General features: G+C 38.6%; 2 protein-coding genes and 1 long non-coding RNA gene across 4 annotated transcripts in view; 2 read left to right on the plus strand and 1 right to left on the minus strand.

Annotated features, from left to right (window-relative positions):
• Window positions 1-19568, minus strand: part of LOC134661441 (uncharacterized) — a 380476-nt gene that overhangs the window by 225267 nt on the left and 135641 nt on the right. The gene's annotated exons all lie outside the window — the stretch shown is intronic.
• LOC134660754 (integrator complex subunit 14) lies at window positions 1098-11070 on the plus strand. The gene is made up of 10 exons (XM_063516538.1): window positions 1098-1344; window positions 1417-1571; window positions 1782-1917; window positions 2285-2394; window positions 3177-3369; window positions 3825-3922; window positions 4206-4301; window positions 5088-5274; window positions 10117-10265; window positions 10765-11070. The coding sequence occupies exons 1-10, from the start codon at window positions 1158-1160 to the stop codon at window positions 10999-11001; spliced, it is 1548 nt and encodes a 515-aa protein (XP_063372608.1). The 5' UTR covers window positions 1098-1157; the 3' UTR covers window positions 11002-11070.
• On the plus strand, window positions 12243-19135 carry LOC134661003 (protein O-mannosyl-transferase TMTC4). 2 transcript variants are annotated; one of them, XM_063516897.1, is made up of 11 exons: window positions 12243-12642; window positions 12721-13102; window positions 13181-13429; window positions 13713-13915; window positions 14111-14288; window positions 14437-14654; window positions 15006-15113; window positions 15626-15767; window positions 17236-17350; window positions 18079-18267; window positions 18966-19135. In XM_063516897.1, the coding sequence occupies exons 1-11, from the start codon at window positions 12371-12373 to the stop codon at window positions 19097-19099; spliced, it is 2190 nt and encodes a 729-aa protein (XP_063372967.1). In that variant the 5' UTR covers window positions 12243-12370; the 3' UTR covers window positions 19100-19135. The 2 variants fall into 2 exon arrangements, with proteins under 2 accessions (XP_063372967.1, XP_063372969.1); XM_063516899.1 differs by lacking the exon at window positions 18079-18267.

The following is a 19568-nucleotide window of genomic DNA, read 5'->3' on the forward strand; positions in this document are numbered from 1 at the left end:
GAAATAAAAATTACTAAAATATAATATGTACCTATCTTCACATCCGCATCCGCGGATGTCAAAAAATCGGCATCCGCAACATCCCTGGACTTCAATCAATCTTTGGGTAATATGGCTCCATCGATACTGTCGATGATTTCGCCAACGTCAAAGTGGATCCCACGTGGGATCGAATTAAAATTATTTGTAAATAATAAAATTCAGTCAGTGTACGGTATAAAAGTATAAAACTATGGCCTCTAGGGCTCTAGCCAGCCACGGTTAGAGGTAGAAATACCAAAATAAATGCTCTAGAGCACGACGTTGTTCGGTAAGTAGTTGGGTTCTCAGTTCTTGTAAGGCGATAGCTGGACTTTACAAGAACCCGCGTGGGCTACCCGGCGTTGACGCCAGAATGGTGGTTAAACGCGTTTCATGATTAATTTTTCATTATCTGCACACTTCCACATTAGTTTACTGCATAATACGCTATCAATATTACACTTTAAACAATATTAATAAGCAAAAACAAAGAAATGAATCACGAGGCGATGTTACCAAAATGGCGGTCGACGAATAACCCCATCCCTGGACTTAGATCACTATCCCAAGAGAAATCATGTTAATGTCATCATCAAATGTCATGTCAATCTGATTTTTTGCGTCATAGAATAGCGCCATCTAGCGTTCATTTCGTATACTAAATAAAAGCAGCCATCTTTCATTTGATACCTACTGAACTTGCGACCAAACTCTGTATAGTATACTAATCTTTTATACTAATCATTATGCTAATCATGTGTTTTTCTACGGGCAAACGAAAGAGGCGAAAGAGACTTCAGCAGACTTCAGCCACTTAACAAATAACAAGCCAAAACTTGGAGGATACAACTACAGGATACAGCCAAAAAGTCATTTTATCAAAATAACAAAGTACCAACCGAGTAGAAATACTTTTTGACTGCGTATTTTCAAACCGTGGCGATTTTAAGTGTAGCTTAAACAGCGCGGTTTAACGTCAAAAGTGACATTTTGTTTGACAACTCATAAACAAAACTTGATTTCGTACACGATTTACGAGTTAGCGTTTTGTCAAACATGCGTTATTATTATTATAATACTTATTATATACACACCGGTTTCCTTATATAATTAGGGATATTAAATTTACAGCAAAAATGCCGACGGTAATTCTACTGGACGTGTCCTTGTCGATGTCCCGGACAGTGCCCACATTAGACCCTATCGAAAATCATACCCGGCTTACAGTTGCCACTGCAGCAATCAATTCATTTTTGGATTTTCTAAGTGTTCACTCAAGACTAGAGTACGTCGCTTTGGTTACTTTCTCTTCCATGTGCGAAGGTAATGAATTAACTCATAAATGGCGTTTATTAAGATTTTAAGATATGTAATAATTGTGCGGTTTTGTTTTAGTGGCCGTACCATTCACTCGAGAGTTTGAGAATATTCGCAACAAACTGCCACTCCTAGAAGAGGGCGATAAAACATGCCTGGACTCGGCTTTGGCTGGAGTTAGTCAGCTTATTCTTAGTGAGTGGGGATACCAGACGCCCATGCAAATCATATTGGTAAGTATGATTGTCAGGCAGGATGCTTACAGGACTTGGCAAATAAAATGACACAATTTAAAAATTAGCAAGTTGCAAATCACCCTTCTGTTGTTTCATTGATACTTTCATTATAGTTTTTATGCAGTTGTATAATTATAATGTTGAACAGTCCTTGCAGCTCTATTGTTACACACAATATACTATTGACGTGTTCCATTTTGTGCACAGATAACCGATGGCAGTATAGGTTCGGGTCCAATTGGTAGGAGTAGAGCCATACAAAACCTGCCCCTGCCAGCACCATATCCTGTCAGGATTCACATTTTGCCTGTAGTCTCGCCTGTTGATCCCTTTTTGCAGCATGGTAATGTTAAATTAAAACATGTTTTAATTATAATAATCAGACATTTTTGTCATCTTTATTAATACCTTTGCTGTGGCAATTAGTGTAACTCATAAATAAGCACACTTTCACAATCACAACACTAATTTTTTACATGTTTTGTCTGTGGTTGTTGGTTGAGTTTGGTTGGTGCGGTGTTGACTGACACTCAATTTATGGAGTTATATATATTTGTGTGTCACAAAGCCATTGGAATGACCGTGAGGTCTATGAGTTTTAGTTGTAGGTCAAGAGCTTAGTTCTCATTGCTGCTAGAAATAAGCCATTATACTTTTGTTTGCTTTATATTTCAAAATGTAAACACATAATTGTATTAATTTGTTTGCAGCAATGCCACTTTACCAGAAAATTGTGGATCTAGCTACTTCTGCCAATAATTCAAGTGGAAATGTCAGTCGAGGATCAGTTTATTGCCTAGACCAACTTTCAGCGGCCAGTGTAAGTTTTTACCTGTTACTATTGTGTATGATTCCCATTAACCTAGCCAGACTGAAGAGCACCTTACTTAATGCCAAAGGATCTTTTATACATAGAGTATAGAGTCTGTACAGACACCTGCAATAGCATGTTACTCTTTGAAGGCAGCAAAAATATGTGACATACTCATGGCTCTACAAATAAGATAGTGTCAGATATTTTTGCGGCCTTTGTTGTATAACATATTATTGCTGGTGACTGTACTGTGATGGCTTGCCAAGTTGCCACAAAGTATACCACAATTTATTTATTTTTATATATATCACCATCACCACACATGGTCATATGCACAACTGTCACTATGCTAACTTACAGTACTGGCAAATGCATAACAGGGCTTCAAGTTCCAATAACTCACATCATGTCTGCTCTGGCCTGATCCTGTCTGTGTTTACTAAGAGATCAACTAAAGTGTCATTCAATAGAACTTCATAATTATGTAAATAATCCAATATTATTATGGAATAATAACATCAATAAATTGCTCTGATAATTAGCTTAAGATAATTTATAAGTATGTTACGATTCATAAGTGCTTGTTGCTAGGCCTACATGAATAAAGTATATTTTGACTTGACTTGACTAAACAAAAGTTACTAGTAAATTGACATAAAGTGTCAATTTTAGTATGGCGGTTTGTTTACATAGTTAGCAAGTTCTATTGAATGACACTTTACCATTATCATTTGTTCCTTCCTCTTTGTTCAATACCTATAGTGTTCGAGAATTGCTATGTAACACAGGCGGTGAACGCGATGACGCGGCTGTGCGAGCAGCACTACCAGGAGTTCTCGTGCACGCTTAAGTGCGGGCAGCTCGCGGCGCGCGTCCAGCTGTTCCCCGAGCCGCACCCCGCCGTGCACGAGGGCTACGCCGCCACCTACACGCTCTCCAACGAGATCAACATTATGGGGTTCATGCACGTTAGTGAACTGGGTGAGTGTTTTACGTGTAAAGGCTCATTTAGACGACGCGCGAACTCGTATACGATTTTAGTTACATTGCGGACCATTGAGGTTACATCAATTCAGCCGACCGATCAAATAACGCAATGTAATGAAACTGGCACCCTCTAAATGAGCCCTAACGCAGGCGGGAAACACGGTGCGAGCAGCGAGCAGCACTACCAGATCAATATTATGGGATTGATGTAGGGAGTTTGAAACATGACAAAAGGTGAAAATTCAGTTACCACAAGTCATGTCATTGCTTACAGCACTATTTAATTCAGCAATTAAATTTAAACTTATAATATTATGCAATAATTTACGCGCCTTAATATTTTTCTTATCTTCTTTGTGTATACATGTTATAACTTAACAATTTCGTAAAAATATATGTACCTATATATTTTGAATCCACGTAATTCATTATAATATGCATTGTCACAGGTACTCCGATAGCAGTAAGCAAGCATCTAGTGGTGCCGCAAGCGCAAAACGGCAACTCTTCCAACAGAGAAAATTACGGCGCCAAAACCCCTATAAAGGTCTGTTTGATAGTAAAATATATAAGATAGTAAATAAGTAATCACAAATAATTCAAGACTAAGGTGAAAGAGGCTCAGGTGGATTTATTTCTAATTACGAAGCGTGACATGTCTCTGATAGACAGTTATATTGGAATTATAGAGTAGAATTTCGCTTAAATAATCGCGATCGCTTGGCGTCCAGGGTACGGCATATTCCTTCGCTGTCTGGCGTTTAAAGGGTTAAATATTAAGTAAATAATGTCATCGTAATGGAATTCATGAGAAGTTATATATTTGACAGGACGGGTCGAGCATGGACGGCAGTTCACCGGATGAAGAAGTGTTGGACCCCAGCAAGATGCCTAATTTCTGCGTTCTACTGCATGGAGCGCTCAAGGTACTTACCTATACAGTTATTACAGTTTATCCATCAACAACAAACTATATCCAACGTGTTCAGTACCTAACAGCAACTGTAAGTAAGTACTTCTACAAATTACAAGAATATGTTAAATGATTAGCCATGTCACCAGAAATAAATGTACAGCGCAGGAAACATTTTAGTCCTTTCTAAAACAAGCGTATGTATTGTGCTGCATATTTATAAGAGGTTTAACGCGATCTTTACAAGTGAACATCTCATACATGTTACATGTTAGTTCTATGAAATAGATAATTTTTTACGCCACAAGACAACAAGCCTTTCAAGATTGCATACAGACATTCTGGTTGTTTTTAGGGTTCCGTACCCAAAGGGTAAAAACGGGACCCTATTACTAAGGCTCCGCTGTCCGTCCGTCCGTCCGTCCGTCTGTCACCAGGCTGTATCTCACGAACCGTGATAGCTAGACAGTTGAAATTTTCACAGATGATGTATTTCTGTTGCCGCTATAACAACAAATACTAAAAACAGAATAAAATAAAGGTTTAAGTGGGGCTCCCATACAACAAACGTGATTTTTGACCGAAGTTAAGCAACGTCGGGCGGGGTCAGTACTTGGATGGGTGACCGCGTTTTTTTGCTTGTTTTTTTTTTTGCTTGTTTTGCTCTATTTTTTTGTTGATGGTGCGGAACTCTCCGTGCGCGAGTCCGACTCGCACTTGGCCGGTTTTTTGTAACTTTCCTGGCTGAAGTAGTGATTTCCAATTCAAGCCCAACCAATAAATATGAAAGTATCTGTAGGTGGAGAACATGGCGGCGATAGTAGAGCTGGGCGGCGACTGGTGGGGCGCGCTGGTGGCGTGGAACGAGGCGTCGCGCTCGCGGCGCTCGTGCCTGCTGCTGTGCGTGCTGCGGCCCGGCGCCTCCGCCGCGCCCTGGCTCGGCCCGCTCGACCAGCTGGGCACGTGCGACGAGAACACCCCGCCATGTAACTATAGCTGGTCAACCAAATCTTGACAGTAAAAAAAGGCGCGAAATTCAAATTTTCTATGGGACGATATCCCTTCGCGCCTACATTTTTCAAATTTGCCGCCTTTTTCTACTGTCAAGATCTGGTTGACCAAGTATATATATCACACAGGCTAGGTTCACACGCCGTTCATTTTTTATACGGGATTTTATCGAATACGAACTTCTTAACCCCCTATTATATTATACAGTATGGAATGGTTGCGTGCGACATTTTGTCCGAACTTCAACTTTTGCTCAACTCTAAACGCAGCTGTAACTTTTCTATAGGTACACATGTTCGCTTCTGTTTGAGACGGCTAGGTACACCCCGGAAACACACCAGTTGTTTTTTCTTATACATACGTGAGGAACTGTTAGCTTCTGTTCTTCGTCAAATCTAAGGTCTATATATCTATAGCCATAAAACCACCCAAATTTCGTTTCGTTAGGATTTTACGTGGTACTACATGAGCGTTTTTTTTTGCCGTTTTTACATATTGTGACTTTTTTTGCCACTTTTGTGTTATTTCTACTCAGAATCACGAGCTCTTTCGATCCTAATGGGATAAAAAAATGTCCCAGAGCTTTTTTCCTATTGTGTTACCATTTCCCCATAGGTATACTTTGTATGGCGGTAACAAAAGGAAAGTTTGTCAAATTTTAGGACACTTTATTTCTCCTATACCTAAGGATGAAAAGGGCTCACGAGCCTGACTAGAAATAATACAAAAGTGGCAAAAAAGGTCACAATACCTATATAAAAATGGCAAAATATAAAAGAAACGCTCACATCAGGACAATAAGACCAAAACTAGTGCAGCAAATGTTAAATATTAAGGCATTTACATACGCGACACAATTGGGGGTGCACCGAAACGGCGTGCTCGTTAAATGGCACTGCTAATTCAACGGTTTTGTTCCGACGTCGGCTCTGCCTTTGTTATGTCGTCGGTTGGAAGAAACAATGCACTCGCTAAGTGAATAACGTGTCATTGTGCCAGTGGTTATGAAAACAAAATTATGCCTTTTGACATTTTGAATTAGTAGTGAAATTATGCATAATGTTTGCAACGAAACGAAACACTGATATAAGAAAAATCACAAAGCTGCAGGATGCTCTACAACACTGCAAGAGGCAAAAATGGAAATGGGCAGGTCATGTGGCTCGCATGCAGGAGGACAGATGGACAAAACGAGTCACGACTTGGAAAGGATCGCCTGGCAAAAGACATCAAGGGAAACCTGTGGAAAGATGGATAGATGAAATAAAGAAAATAACAGGCAATAACTGGATGACCACGGCAAACAACAGAACTACATGGAGACAAATGGAGGAGGCCTTCACTCGCTGAGAGGTCCTTGATAATCCCTACACGTTTAATTTGCATGTACTTTTTATTTATGTAACTTATATTATTAAGGAATTAAAAGGCTAAAATGAAAATGGGCAGGTCATGTGGCTCGCATGCAGGAGGACAGATGGACAAAGCGAGTCACGACTTGAAAAGGATCGCCTGGCAAAAGACACCAAGGGAAACCTGTGGAAAGATGGATAGATGAAATAAAGAAAATAACAGGCAATAAATGGATGACCACGGCAAACAACAGAACTACATGGAGACAAATGGAGGAGGCCTTCACTCGCTGAGAGGTCCTTGATAATCCCTACACGTTTAATTTGCATGTACTTTTTATTTATGTAACTTATATTATTAAGGAATTAAAAGGCTTATAAAATATATAATGTTTGCAACGAAAAGTTTACACGAAGGTGCAAGGCTTTATATTAATGCGATATAGGTTGATACTGATAGATAAGATAACGCACTAGAGAGAACCTAAACCATCAAAAGTAGAACTTTGAATGTTGCAAAATATCATTTAAATTTAAAAAGGAAGTACGCCAAATTTCAATTCAAACAGACAACGAGACACAGTTCAAAATAAATTTACAAGATTTGAAGTACACACCGTACACACGTATATGTATTTATCTATCTAATACCTTAAAACGAGCAATTATTATTTATTTATAGTTTTAATTTTGGAGTTTTTATACGTTTTCCGAGCAAAGCTCGCGGTCACCCATATATTATGCAAATATACCGAGTGAAGATAAATAAAATATAAAATCTTATAGCGTACACATACAATTATCACTTCATAAGTAGATGTACTGTACACACAATAAGGCGCAAAATACATTAAGTGGATCATCCTATAGGTAACTTGATGCACTTGCAAACGTTAGTTAAACTACTGCTCACGTAGGCGTAGTGATATTAGCTGATTATTAATTGTGCATATTAATAACACGTGTTTGGGCACGCGGCAGGTATCTTGCTAAGTGGCTTGCTTTGTGCGCGCTCCGTTGTGTTGTATCGATCTGATGAGATTAATTATGCGGACGTGCATAATAGGGCGCCAGACGATGACGATGTCGTGACGTGGGTGCAAATTATTAGGTACATACTAGTGTTCACCCGCGGGTTTTCCGCGTAGAACTAATTAATCGCATTGGGATTAGATATAATTACAACAAAATATCAACTAATAAATACGTTCTGCCCATTATGATGTCCAAATGAGGCAAAGGAATTTTGATCTCGGGAAACCTTCGAGCTAAAAACAAATGTTAAAGTAACATATAAAGATACATATTATCTTTGTGTGTATAACTGACAACAAGTTAATATGCCGTGCATCAGATTTTTTAAATTGCTCTCAATAGTCTCAATACCGCCGGGGAATTGGCAATAGCCTTAATTGCATGATTCGATCACTCTTCAGTTCGCTTCAATCAGTGTCGTTTGAGGAAAATGGACGGCTGAAAATCGAGTGTCGGTTAGCCTATCTACATGTGTAATTTGGGGACGTGCCGAATAAAGTCCTCGTTTACAGGTTTTATGCTTACCGAGTTCAATAAACTACAATTTAACCAGTCATACCAATACTAGTAATACCTAAAATTCATTAGTAGAAGTGGGTTTAGTACTCTGCACTGACTGGGGAAGCGACCGAGTGAGAAACGCCACCATAAACATCTAATTAATATGAAAATAGGTATATGGAGTTTTTAGTAGCAGTAGCACTCTGACACTTTGTCGGTGCATAGTACTTAAGAACACATAGGACATAGTCACGAGTCACACGAACGTAGGTTCCGCATTGCATGAAATTTGACATTAACATTCAAGTAACATTTATCTATGTCCTAGTTTTCGTTGCAGGTTGCTTTTTAACCGACTTCCAAATCTAAAAGGAGGAGGTTATCAATTCGGTTGTGTTTTTTTTTTATTTTTATTTTTTTTTTATGTTTGTTACTCCATATCTCCGTCATTACTGGACCGATTTTGAAAATTATTTTTTTGATTGTATGTATATGCATACAGATTGGTCCCGTTTTTGTCAAAACCCAGTTCTGATGATGGAATCCATGAGGAATCGAGGGAACTCCTCAAATCTTAAAGGCACACATATAGTGATTTTTGTATTTTTATCAACAAATCAAGCATATACATTCAAAAAAGTGACATTTGATGAAGTGGAACTGCTGATGATGATCATAACGGAACTCTTCAACGACGCATAGCTCGCATTTGGCGATTTGTCCTTTTCGTTATGTTTGTTAAGCAAGTTAGGTTTTTAGGCACATTTATGTCAATCTCAAGTCCTGAACATGGTATCCATGAGGAATCGAGGGAACTTCTCAAATCTTAAAGGCATCCGTATAGAATTTTATATATTTTCATCAGAAAATCAAGCATTTACATTAAAAACTGTGGCATTTGATGAAGTGGAACTGCTGATGATGATCAGAACAGAACTCCTCAACGACGCATAGTACACGTTTTGTGATTTTCAATTTCGATTTTGACTTGGATTGGGCCCCGGACTCCGGACTCGGACCCGTATTCGGACTCGGACCCAGACCCGGACCTTGACCCGGAAAACCACTATGATACCTAAACTAAATCAACCACTATGATTACCATAAAATGTATACATATTACCAAATAAAGTATAAGCACCGTTAAGTGCGTTAGGCTAGTAGTTAGAGAAGTCGGTTTTTTTCTATTAAAGATTATATTAGGTCGACCTGTATGTAACTATGTAATGGAATCTATGGTAACTAATTTAACCATCTTCCAAGGATCGTAGTGTCATGAAAATTGGCAGCTGTATGTAGTTCTGATGACAATACAATAATATGGTACTGTCGAACTGATCTGATGATGGAGACAGGTGGCTATAGGAAGTCTCGACCTGTATGTAACTAACATGTAATGGAATTTAAGGTAACTAATTTAACCATCTTCCAAGGATCGTAGCGTCATGAAAATTGGCAGCTGTATGTAGTTCTGATGACAATACAATAATATGGTACTTACTGTCGAACTGATCTGATTATGGAGCCAGGAGGTGGCCATAGGAACTCTGTGATGAAACAACGCAACCTAATTGTGTTAGGGGGTTTTAGAATTGTCTCGATGAGGATTAGTTGTCTGTCGTAAGAAAAGTACAGTCAGCGATAAAATCTTGTACCAAAAATTAAATTTTAGCAAATAACTTAATTATTTATGTATCTAATTTAAACATGTCGTTTTAAAATGCGAGCGTAACTTGTATAGGGGCAGCTTTTTGGCGGCGGGTTCGTGTGTCTCTTAAACGGATTTAAACTAAAACTATAATATGAAAGTTAGTTCAGGTGTCAGATAATGAGAAGTACAATAGAACGAGTTACAAACTCAGGATTTGCTTAGCGCGGCCAATATAAGTTTGTGTTAACAGACTTAACAGCAAATTGTATGTTTATCAGCGGAGACGTACCCGGTGCGGTCGTGGCGGTCGTACAGCGGCGGCGGCGCGGGCTGCGCGTGGGCGCGGCCGCACGCGCTGCTCGCCGACGTGCAGAAGGTGCTGCGCCACGCGCGCAAGCTGCCCGACAAGACGCAGCACCTCTACAAGGTAACACTTGCCCAGCGCTCAGCTGACAGGCTGACGCCTCCAACTCTTTTTCTTATTAATAGCATTGATCTATAGCGATTACCTAATAGCAAAGAGTTCTTCGTTGTATAAGAAGGAAATTCTAAGAAAAAAACTGTCTTCTCTAGTTCGACTACTACGCCATATGTTTTCTTGGTTACTAGATTATCGACAACTTTTGACAACCAGATTTACTTAGTAACGTACGGAAGCGTACAGCGACGTACATCTACTTCAGCTGTCTGATTCGGGGATTGTTTTTTCCTTAGACCGTAAGTATAAGTTAATAAAGTTTTTCTAATAAGTTATCATCATTTCAGACTACGGAGACTAAGGGTCAGTTGCACCAAACCGCCTGTCCCCGTTAAAGCGTTCGCTAAATTTTATTGTATGGGAAGTTTCATAGATCTCTGCTGCGTGACGTTGATCAGTCTGTTAATTGTGGTTGGTGCAACTGTCCCTAAGGCGTATATTGTTGCAGGAACTGAACCGACTCCGCCGCGCCGCGATCTCGCTAGGCTTCTCGGAGCTGCTGGCGTGCGTGGGCGCCGCGCTGGAGCGCGAGTGCGCCGCGCTGCCCGCCGGCGCGCCGCCCGAGTGCGCGCTGCAGCTCGCGCACGCCGCCGCCGCGCTGCGCGACCCGCGCACGGCTCTCGACGTCAAGCACACCCTGCAGCCGCTGGCCAGCAGCTTCACTGTCACCTCTATGCCACATTAACAACTCGTACGGAATTCTTGGAGCAGTTGACCCATACGGCGGATGCTGCGCGAACGTTACACGGCTTTTGACGTCTATCATAACCTGCAACCAGTAGCCAACTAGAGTTTCAGCAAATCTGTAAAATGTAGACGTGAGGGTCTAGCTGTTTCCACATTATGCCACATCAACCACTTGTGCAAAATGTTTGGTACAACTCGCTTATGTGATGTGGCTGCCGCAGTCCGGGATGCCTAAGCATTGGAAGATTTGTAAGTGCAGTCACTGCTGCTTGCTATCCGCATCGGGCCGCGTAGCCAACGAGCCAATCGCTCACGCTCCATAGCGATCGAAACGCAACTGTTACTGTCGCAGTAATATGGCGTTTCGTTGTCCAAGCGATTGCGATTGTCAGCTTGGCTAGGACGGTTGTTAGAGTCAGACCAAAAAAAGTCTGCAGCGGATTTGATAGCCCACGCAGTGCAAGTGTTATTTACACGTCATAATTTCATAGTAGTTTGACGTTTAAAATAACACTGGCACTGCGAGGGCTGTCAAATCCGCTGCAGACTTTTCTTGGTCTGACTCTATCTTAACGAACCTATTGAACTTTTGTACAACATTGTAATAAAGTAATGTAAGTTTGCCAAGTCTTTTTATTATTCTTTCCTTTTGAGGTACGGAACCCTAAAAAAACGTAAAATCGTCTCGCTGCCGTGGACGACGATATAAAAAATAAATACATATTATAAAAGCGCCAAAATATGGACAGATTTAAATGGGTTTAACCGCTTCACACATCTTGCTTCATTCAGAATCCTAAATGAGTAACCCCCTTCACACAGGACTGAATTAGTAACATGTGTGAAGCGCGTTAAATAACGAGGGCCTACCGCGAACACCGAAGTTCGCAAATTTGCTTGCATTTTTTTCTTTTACTCCAATTAAGGCGTAATTAGAGTGATAGAGAACGATACCCGGTTGTTCGCGGTAAGCCCTTCGAACTCAATCAATAACTACGCCCCGTTCGGATATCGTCTCGGGTTGTTAGATTCGATAGACATTATTTAATCGTAAAGTAGAATATAATTAGGTGCATATCTTGATTGACCCTATGTAGAAAATATTGAAGACTGTGTATTATTTCTAATTATATATAAGATCACTGCAAAATATGCACGTTGATGAAATGTCTGACAATATCAAATCGGTCATATGGTTAATGAATGACATATGGTTGACAGTTGGGTTTGCATTGCATGGCGAACGGCTTTCTCGGTGATAAATACGTTTGTATGCCGGCTCGGTAGAACTTTAAAAATACCAAACTATCACTGAAAATTACACTGGATAATATTTTAATAGCATTGATCAGATTGTCACTATTATTATGTGTATATTAAGGAACCTTAACAGGAATTTAAAAGATCCAAACGCTAAAAAAATCTTAAAGTTTGTGAGCGTACTTTGCGCATCTAGTTTACCGTTTATCTTCACTTTAAATGGTGATTTCGTTTTCGACGATTCGGAAGCTATTATCAAAAATGAAGCCGTGATATCTGAATCCTGGCTGGAGTCGTTTTACACCGACTTTTGGGGAACAAACATCACAAGTAATCTAAGTCATAAATCATACCGACCTCTCACGGTGTGGTCTTTCAGGTAAGTTTAAAGTATAACACTTGGCTAACATCCTTTGTTAAATGTGGTTAATATTTTTATCCATGTATAATTTTCCAGGCTGAACTATCTATTGGGCCAGCACAAACTTTCTGCAGTGGAATTTAAGGCAACAAATCTTGTCTGCCACGTTATTAGCTGTCTACTTCTTTGGTTGACGTTAAGGAGTATTTTAGGAAGATTAAAACAACACAAATGCAAAAAATGCATAGATGTTGGTTGGTTAACAACACTGGTGTTTGCAGTGCACCCCGTGCATGTGGAGGCAGTCAGTGGCGCGGTGGGCCGCGCCGACGTGCTTGCCGCCGTAGCCTTCTTCCTAGCATTCCTATTTTACAACCAAGCTATTTACAAAACAAGACTGCATTATTTTTACTTGACAGCCACAATATTACTGGCCACAATGTCCATGCTTTTTAAAGAAAATGGCATCACAGTTCTGGTAAGTTTATTCACTAAAATTTGTCTTGTAGATACAATCTTTTGTTGGTATTCAATATTTTGTTCTTACTGTTCATAGGGTGTCTGCCTTTGTTATGATTTTATAATCATATGCAAAGAAGACAACAGTACAAGATTGAGGAAGAAAAAACAGTTTTATGATGATATTCAATTATTACCTAGTGCAGAGGTAATCATAAGAATCACAGTAATAGTATTATCTATAATGCTGCTATTGTATGGCAGATGGATTATAATGGGAGGAGCACCACCAAATTTTAAACCAACAGACAATCCTGCATCCTTCAGTGACAGCAAAATAACAAAGGTATTTTTTTTTTACTTGTGTTACATTTGACTTGTAGAGTTTTTTGACCTGCAGTACAGTTATAAAATTTCATTTCATTACCATTTTATAACTTTTCAAATGACAATCAACATGAAAGTCGCTAGGGATCTCATACTATTGTCACTGTGATAAGGTACAAAATTATATTGAAATTAAATTCCTTGACTACCTATTAAGAATTGGATGAAACTCACTATTTTTTATATATTGAATATTAAATATGCATGATTGTATTTATTAAAAATTACTAATCTCTTTCCAGATATTCACATTCAGTTATCTGTATGTGCTAAATATCCTTCTGCTGATTTGGCCACAGTGGCTCTGCTACGACTGGTCAATGGGATGTGTGCCTCTTGTAGAGGACATCTTAGATTTCAGACTTGTTTTTGTACTGGCAATGTATTTGTATGGGGCAGTTGTTGTGATAAAATTCTTCAAAGCAAAAAATAAGCGAGATTCATGGTTGGTTCTCTATTAGATATAAATGATATTGTCAAGCATAAGGTACCATATTACTAATGATCCATTTTACTAATTAACTTTAGGTTCATATTATCATAAGTGGTCTTTTTTGCCTGAATGACTTGTGCAATTCTTAAAAGATTGTACTAAATACATCCTTAATTATGAAATACTGAACCAACTTTGTTATTGTAGGATTAAAGTAATGGCTCTGCTATTACTGGGGCTGCCATTCTTGCCTGCCGCCAATGTATTCTACCCGGTTGGATTTGTCATAGCTGAACGAGTCCTGTACATACCTTCAGCTGGATATTGCTTCTATATGATGTTTGGATTGAATAAATTATGCCATACCAAACTAGTAGCCAAAAAGGTGAGTAAAAATGTAATCTTTATGAAAAAGTTTGAAAATCAACATAAGTTGCGTTAAAAGTTTGAAATACAATATAGCCTATCTATAACATATGTGTGATGCCTTGATGAGAAAAGAATTTATTTTTATATTTTGTTACTTCTTTCAGATGGCATCCATTCCTTATTACGCAGTGAGTTTTCTCATATGCATTTTTGCATTAAAAAGTTATGAAAGATCTTATGACTGGCAAAACGAGCATGCATTATTTCTGAGTGGTGCAGAAGTATGCCCTTTGAATGCTAAAGTCCATTATAATGTTGCTAAAGCAGCTGACGCTAAACACCAATATGACTTTGCTTTGATGGAGTATAAAGAGGCAATAAGGTATAATAAACTCATATTCCATTCCTTGCATTTATCTCCATAATAAAAGTAAAATATAAAAACACAAAAAAAACACATTGCAAAAAACCTAACTTTTTACATGTGTTTGTGTGTTTATACGTAATTGGGAATTTTTCCACATGGAATTACATATTTAATTTTGTACTCTTTGGAATGAAATTAGCCCTTTTTCATAGTTCAACTACATATTTGCACTCTTGTCATGCGGTACATAACAAGAATTTACAGTACCTACGATTACATGCAGTTATGCATTCAGTTGTTCTGCTTTGGAACTACACATTCTTGTTTACCATCTTGTTCCTTTCAAGTTTATCAATTTTTTTAAAGGTTGTATCCGGAGTATTACCAAGCCATGAACAATCTAGCCAATTTACTTAAAAACCAAAAGATGTACTCAGAAGCTGAGTACTATCTACGAAAAGCTATTGAACACAAGTAAGTACAATCTATATGTGATTTTATGAAACCCCACTACGACGTACATTATGCCCGAATGTAAAGTGAAGTGCGTTAGGCAGACACGACAGTAATAAAACCGATTTCGGAAAAGAAAATAATATACTATGCCTCTATTGTTAATCGTCTCAGAGGGCTCCCTAGATGGTGCGGTACTGTAAATTCGGTCTATGTTCAAGCGAACCGTAACGTTTCTAAGTTATTAGTAGCTATACTCTGGCAATCCCACTTGGTCGGTAGAAAAAGGCGCGAAATTAATGTACTCTATGGGAGGACAATCCTCCGCGCTTTCATGTTTGCATAGATGGCGCCGTCATAGCTTTACCCCTGTCTCTAGTTTTGTTCTATTAGATTTGTAGAGGGCTGGCATTCAGGCCATAAAGTAAAAAAAAAACAAGAATTTGACGCAATTCTAGGGATTGACGGGGCAAGCTATGCTGGCGCCATATGTAAAATACTTCGACCAGCCAACCGAATTGTGTGACATTCAGGCACAGTTTCCCGGCAGCATGGATGAACCTGGGCATAGTGCTGGCGAGCACCAGGAGGTACGATGAGGCGCACGAGGCCTACGCGAATGCCTTGAGGTACCGCATCAACTACCCGGATTGCTTCTACAACTTGGGGAATCTGGTAAGTGACGGGCTACATGCTTGATTCTTATTGTTTGCGTTAAAGAACTTTAAGACTAAGGGCCTATTTAGACGGGGCGAGAACTCGTATGCGAGTTTTATTACATTGCGTAGTTTGATCCGTCGGCTGAATTGATGTCACCTCATTGGTCCGCAATATATGTAGCTAAAATCGTATACGAGTTCGCGCGCCGTCTAAATGAGCCCTATTAGAGGAAAGTAGACGTCCGCTTCTCCATACATTCGTAGGCCCATTTTCCTCTGTGGATATTAACATAATAGAAAATAACTTTTACACAGTTTATAAATTTTGATTCCCTTGAGAGTGTCGAAATATACGTCATTGCAGCATAATTTTTATTACGTCATCTTAGAAGTTTATTTTTTCATAGCTTAAAAGGACTAAAGACCCGAGTACCTACATGGTTTTAATTTATACCTAAACTCGATACCTCCACGCGTTCCCGTGATAGCGGGTCTTGAGAGACAAACAGACAAACGGACAACATAATACACAACATACATACAACATAATATACAACATAGACAGCCTATAATGCTTCTGGTTTTTTTTTTGAGGTACGGAACCCTAAAAATGGATTTCCATAATATCAATAACTGGAAAAGGGGCCTATGTGGACTTAATTCAAACCACAGGTCTAATCTCGCAAATTAATTAGACCCACTCCCACATTAAAGTGTCATTCAATAGAACTTGCTAACTATGTAAACAAAAGTTACTAATAATTTGACATTTAGTGTCAATTTTAGTATGGCGGTTTGTTTACATAGTTAGCAAATTCTATTGAATGACACTTTACATACCTAACATATGTAAGTTAGGTTGGGTGACAATGGAATATTATGGGACAAAGGGGGTGGCCATACCTACTAACTCTGATAAACAATATAATACCCCTAGTGTTTGGGTTTGTTAGAATTGTCTCGATGAGTATTAGTTGCCTGTTGAAAGAAAAGTACGTAGGTACGGTTGAAAGTACGATAACCGTCATTTTTGTTTCATGTATAAATATTAAACTAAATCCGCCTACTGATTAATAATGCTTTACAATAATATTGATTTTCCTTTGAATTATTTTACTTTTCATATATTATTATATTGTTTAATACACTAGCAGCTGAAAGCTGATGCGTGTATATCACTGCACTTGTTTTTTTTAACGATTAATGTTCAATTTTTTTGTTGTTTTAAGTGTTTGTCAAGTCTGTTTTTAAAACTGTTCACTGAAGGAGCACATATCACTGTTTCTGGTAACTTATTCCACTCGCGTACGACGCGGTTCGATAGACAGAGATATATAAATAATATAATAATTCAGCCTTTATACGTCCCACTGCTGGGCACAGGCCTCCTCTCATGTGCGAGAGGGCTTGGGCTATAGTCCCCACGCTAGCCCAATGCGGATTGGATATATGTAAGTGTTTATAAATTATGTACTTTGTTTTAGTATCTCGACACAAACAAATCTGATCACGCACTAGAAAGTTGGCTGCATACAATAAAACTGAAACCTGGACATAGACTTGCATGGACTAACATACTTGCGCTCTTGGATAACACAGGTATTTACCAACATTATACCTACATACTGTGAAATGATTAAAAACTGTAAATTAAAAACATTCACCGTTCAGTGCCATATGTTTTGGACAGCCTAGGAAAACATCTTGCGCCCGAGTTTGACAGCTGAACTAGATGACGCTTTACGGTTCCATGTTTTGTGACGACTGTATTGTCAAACGTCAACCGGTTTGAGAACCAGAGTTATCTATATCGAATAAATAATAGACCATACAGTCACCTCAAATTTCAGGCACGAACTTTCTTAGACTACACTTTTTCTACTATTAAGAACTCTTTGGTTTTGTGGTAGCTGTTAGCTCTATGGTCTACCAGCCAGCTTGACAAGCTATTACCGCACAAGAGCCGTACAGCGCCATCTACTCGTATGACACTGATATTTCTGATTTGATTAGGTATAATATTTTGCACCTCTTCAGGCGTCTTAGACTATGACTATGCATTTTGCTTTACAAAATAAGAAGATAAATAAATTTACCTTTACATAATAAATAATATAATACACCCACTATAATTCCTAGACTTGCTACACATTTCCTTAGTATCTTAAAATAAAAGAAAAGCATGATATGTGTGATTTGCGATATGTGTTCTTTCTTCTATTATTTCCAGGCCATTATGGATTATTTTAAGAACTCTTGTTTTAAATTTTATAACGCAGTGACATGTAAAGACATGCCATACGATAAATAAATAAATAAATTTCCAGGCCAGTTCGACAGAGCGCTCCAAATAATACCCCTCGCTATCGCGTCGGTCCCTCAGGCGCCTTCGGTCCATTTTGCTGTCGCGAACATCTTCGGCAAGATGGGACGGTACGAAGTGGCCGAAAAACACTTTCTCAAAGCCATTGAACTATTTGGCCGAAGAGTACAGGCAATACATTATGCTAACCTAGGTAAATGGCTTTTTGCAAATACCAAATACCTTTTTATACAGACACTATATCACAGATTATTTGGTAATTTGGTAGGATCTGATTTCATCCCGCAAATTCACAAGAACGAAATGGTAATTTGTTTAAACAGGAAGTAAATTAGAATGATGCAATCCCTTTAAACATTATTTTATGAACTAGTGATTCTGTGAGCTATAGACCTCGCAAACCCCCATGGCTACGCCATTTTGAAAAAAAAGTGCAAAACTATGTCGAAAAAATCTATACAATTATAGATTCTGCCCATCATATTTCACGACAATCGGTTGAATTTCTCACTAAACTTGGCGACCTGTAGAGTAGAACATGCGGACAGACATAGGAAAGCATTTTCTTCCAAGCTGACACAAACTCGCTCTCACACGGTCAAAAATACTAAGAGCATTCCACCGTTACGTAATCGACATTTGCACTAATTTTTTTGACTTTCCAAGCCTGGTACTCTTTTGTATTGTCTTTTTATCGAGTATTAAAGCAAATGTTACGTGAGCGACTCGTACCCATAATTACGCCAATAGTGCCAATACTTTGAGCTACCTACAATAAAATTAGGCATTGCTTAAATAATGGATTTTGTTTAATAAGACTCGGATGAAAAAGTTACCGTTTGTGTTATCTTGGAATGCTCCACAATCGTAAAAATATTATACTTTTTACAGGCGTACTATATCATCGATGGAAAAAGTACAGTGATGCCGAACGAATGTACAAACGTGCATTGAAGATCCAATCTAATTTTAAAAGTGCTCAGAAAAATCTGCAAACCCTGAAACGATTGAATTTAATAACATAAACTTTTAATATTTTATCGCTTAGCTTAATTGATTCTACTGAGGTATCAGTATCATGATATGTACATTTTGAAAACAAGGTAATTTATTGAATAAATATTGTACTTACTTAAATTATGTTTTTTCATGTACAGTCTGCAGTAGAAGTTGCTATGCGGGCGAGGTGCTCAAAATTACCTTATTCTCTTAACAATAAAGTCGTGTCTAGATCATTTTGAACACCCCGCCCGCTTAGCAACTATTGCTGCTAACTGTACCTGCTCTTTGTTTTAATTCAGGGACTTTAGCATGCACATTACATAAATTACTAAAAGAATATGACGCATAATTAGTTTCAGAAACTTAACTGTGTATGTAGTAAACCTCTTTCGAAATGCTATTTAATACATAGCATTTTGAGTTAACGTTGGGTGAAGCAAATGAAGGCTGACGAGTAAGTAATTGAATAGCTACCGAATATTTTTGTTGAGG

The sequence above is a fragment of the Cydia amplana genome, chromosome Z, assembly GCF_948474715.1.
Source record: "Cydia amplana chromosome Z, ilCydAmpl1.1, whole genome shotgun sequence".
In the NCBI taxonomy this organism is placed as follows: Eukaryota; Metazoa; Arthropoda; class Insecta; order Lepidoptera; family Tortricidae; genus Cydia; species Cydia amplana.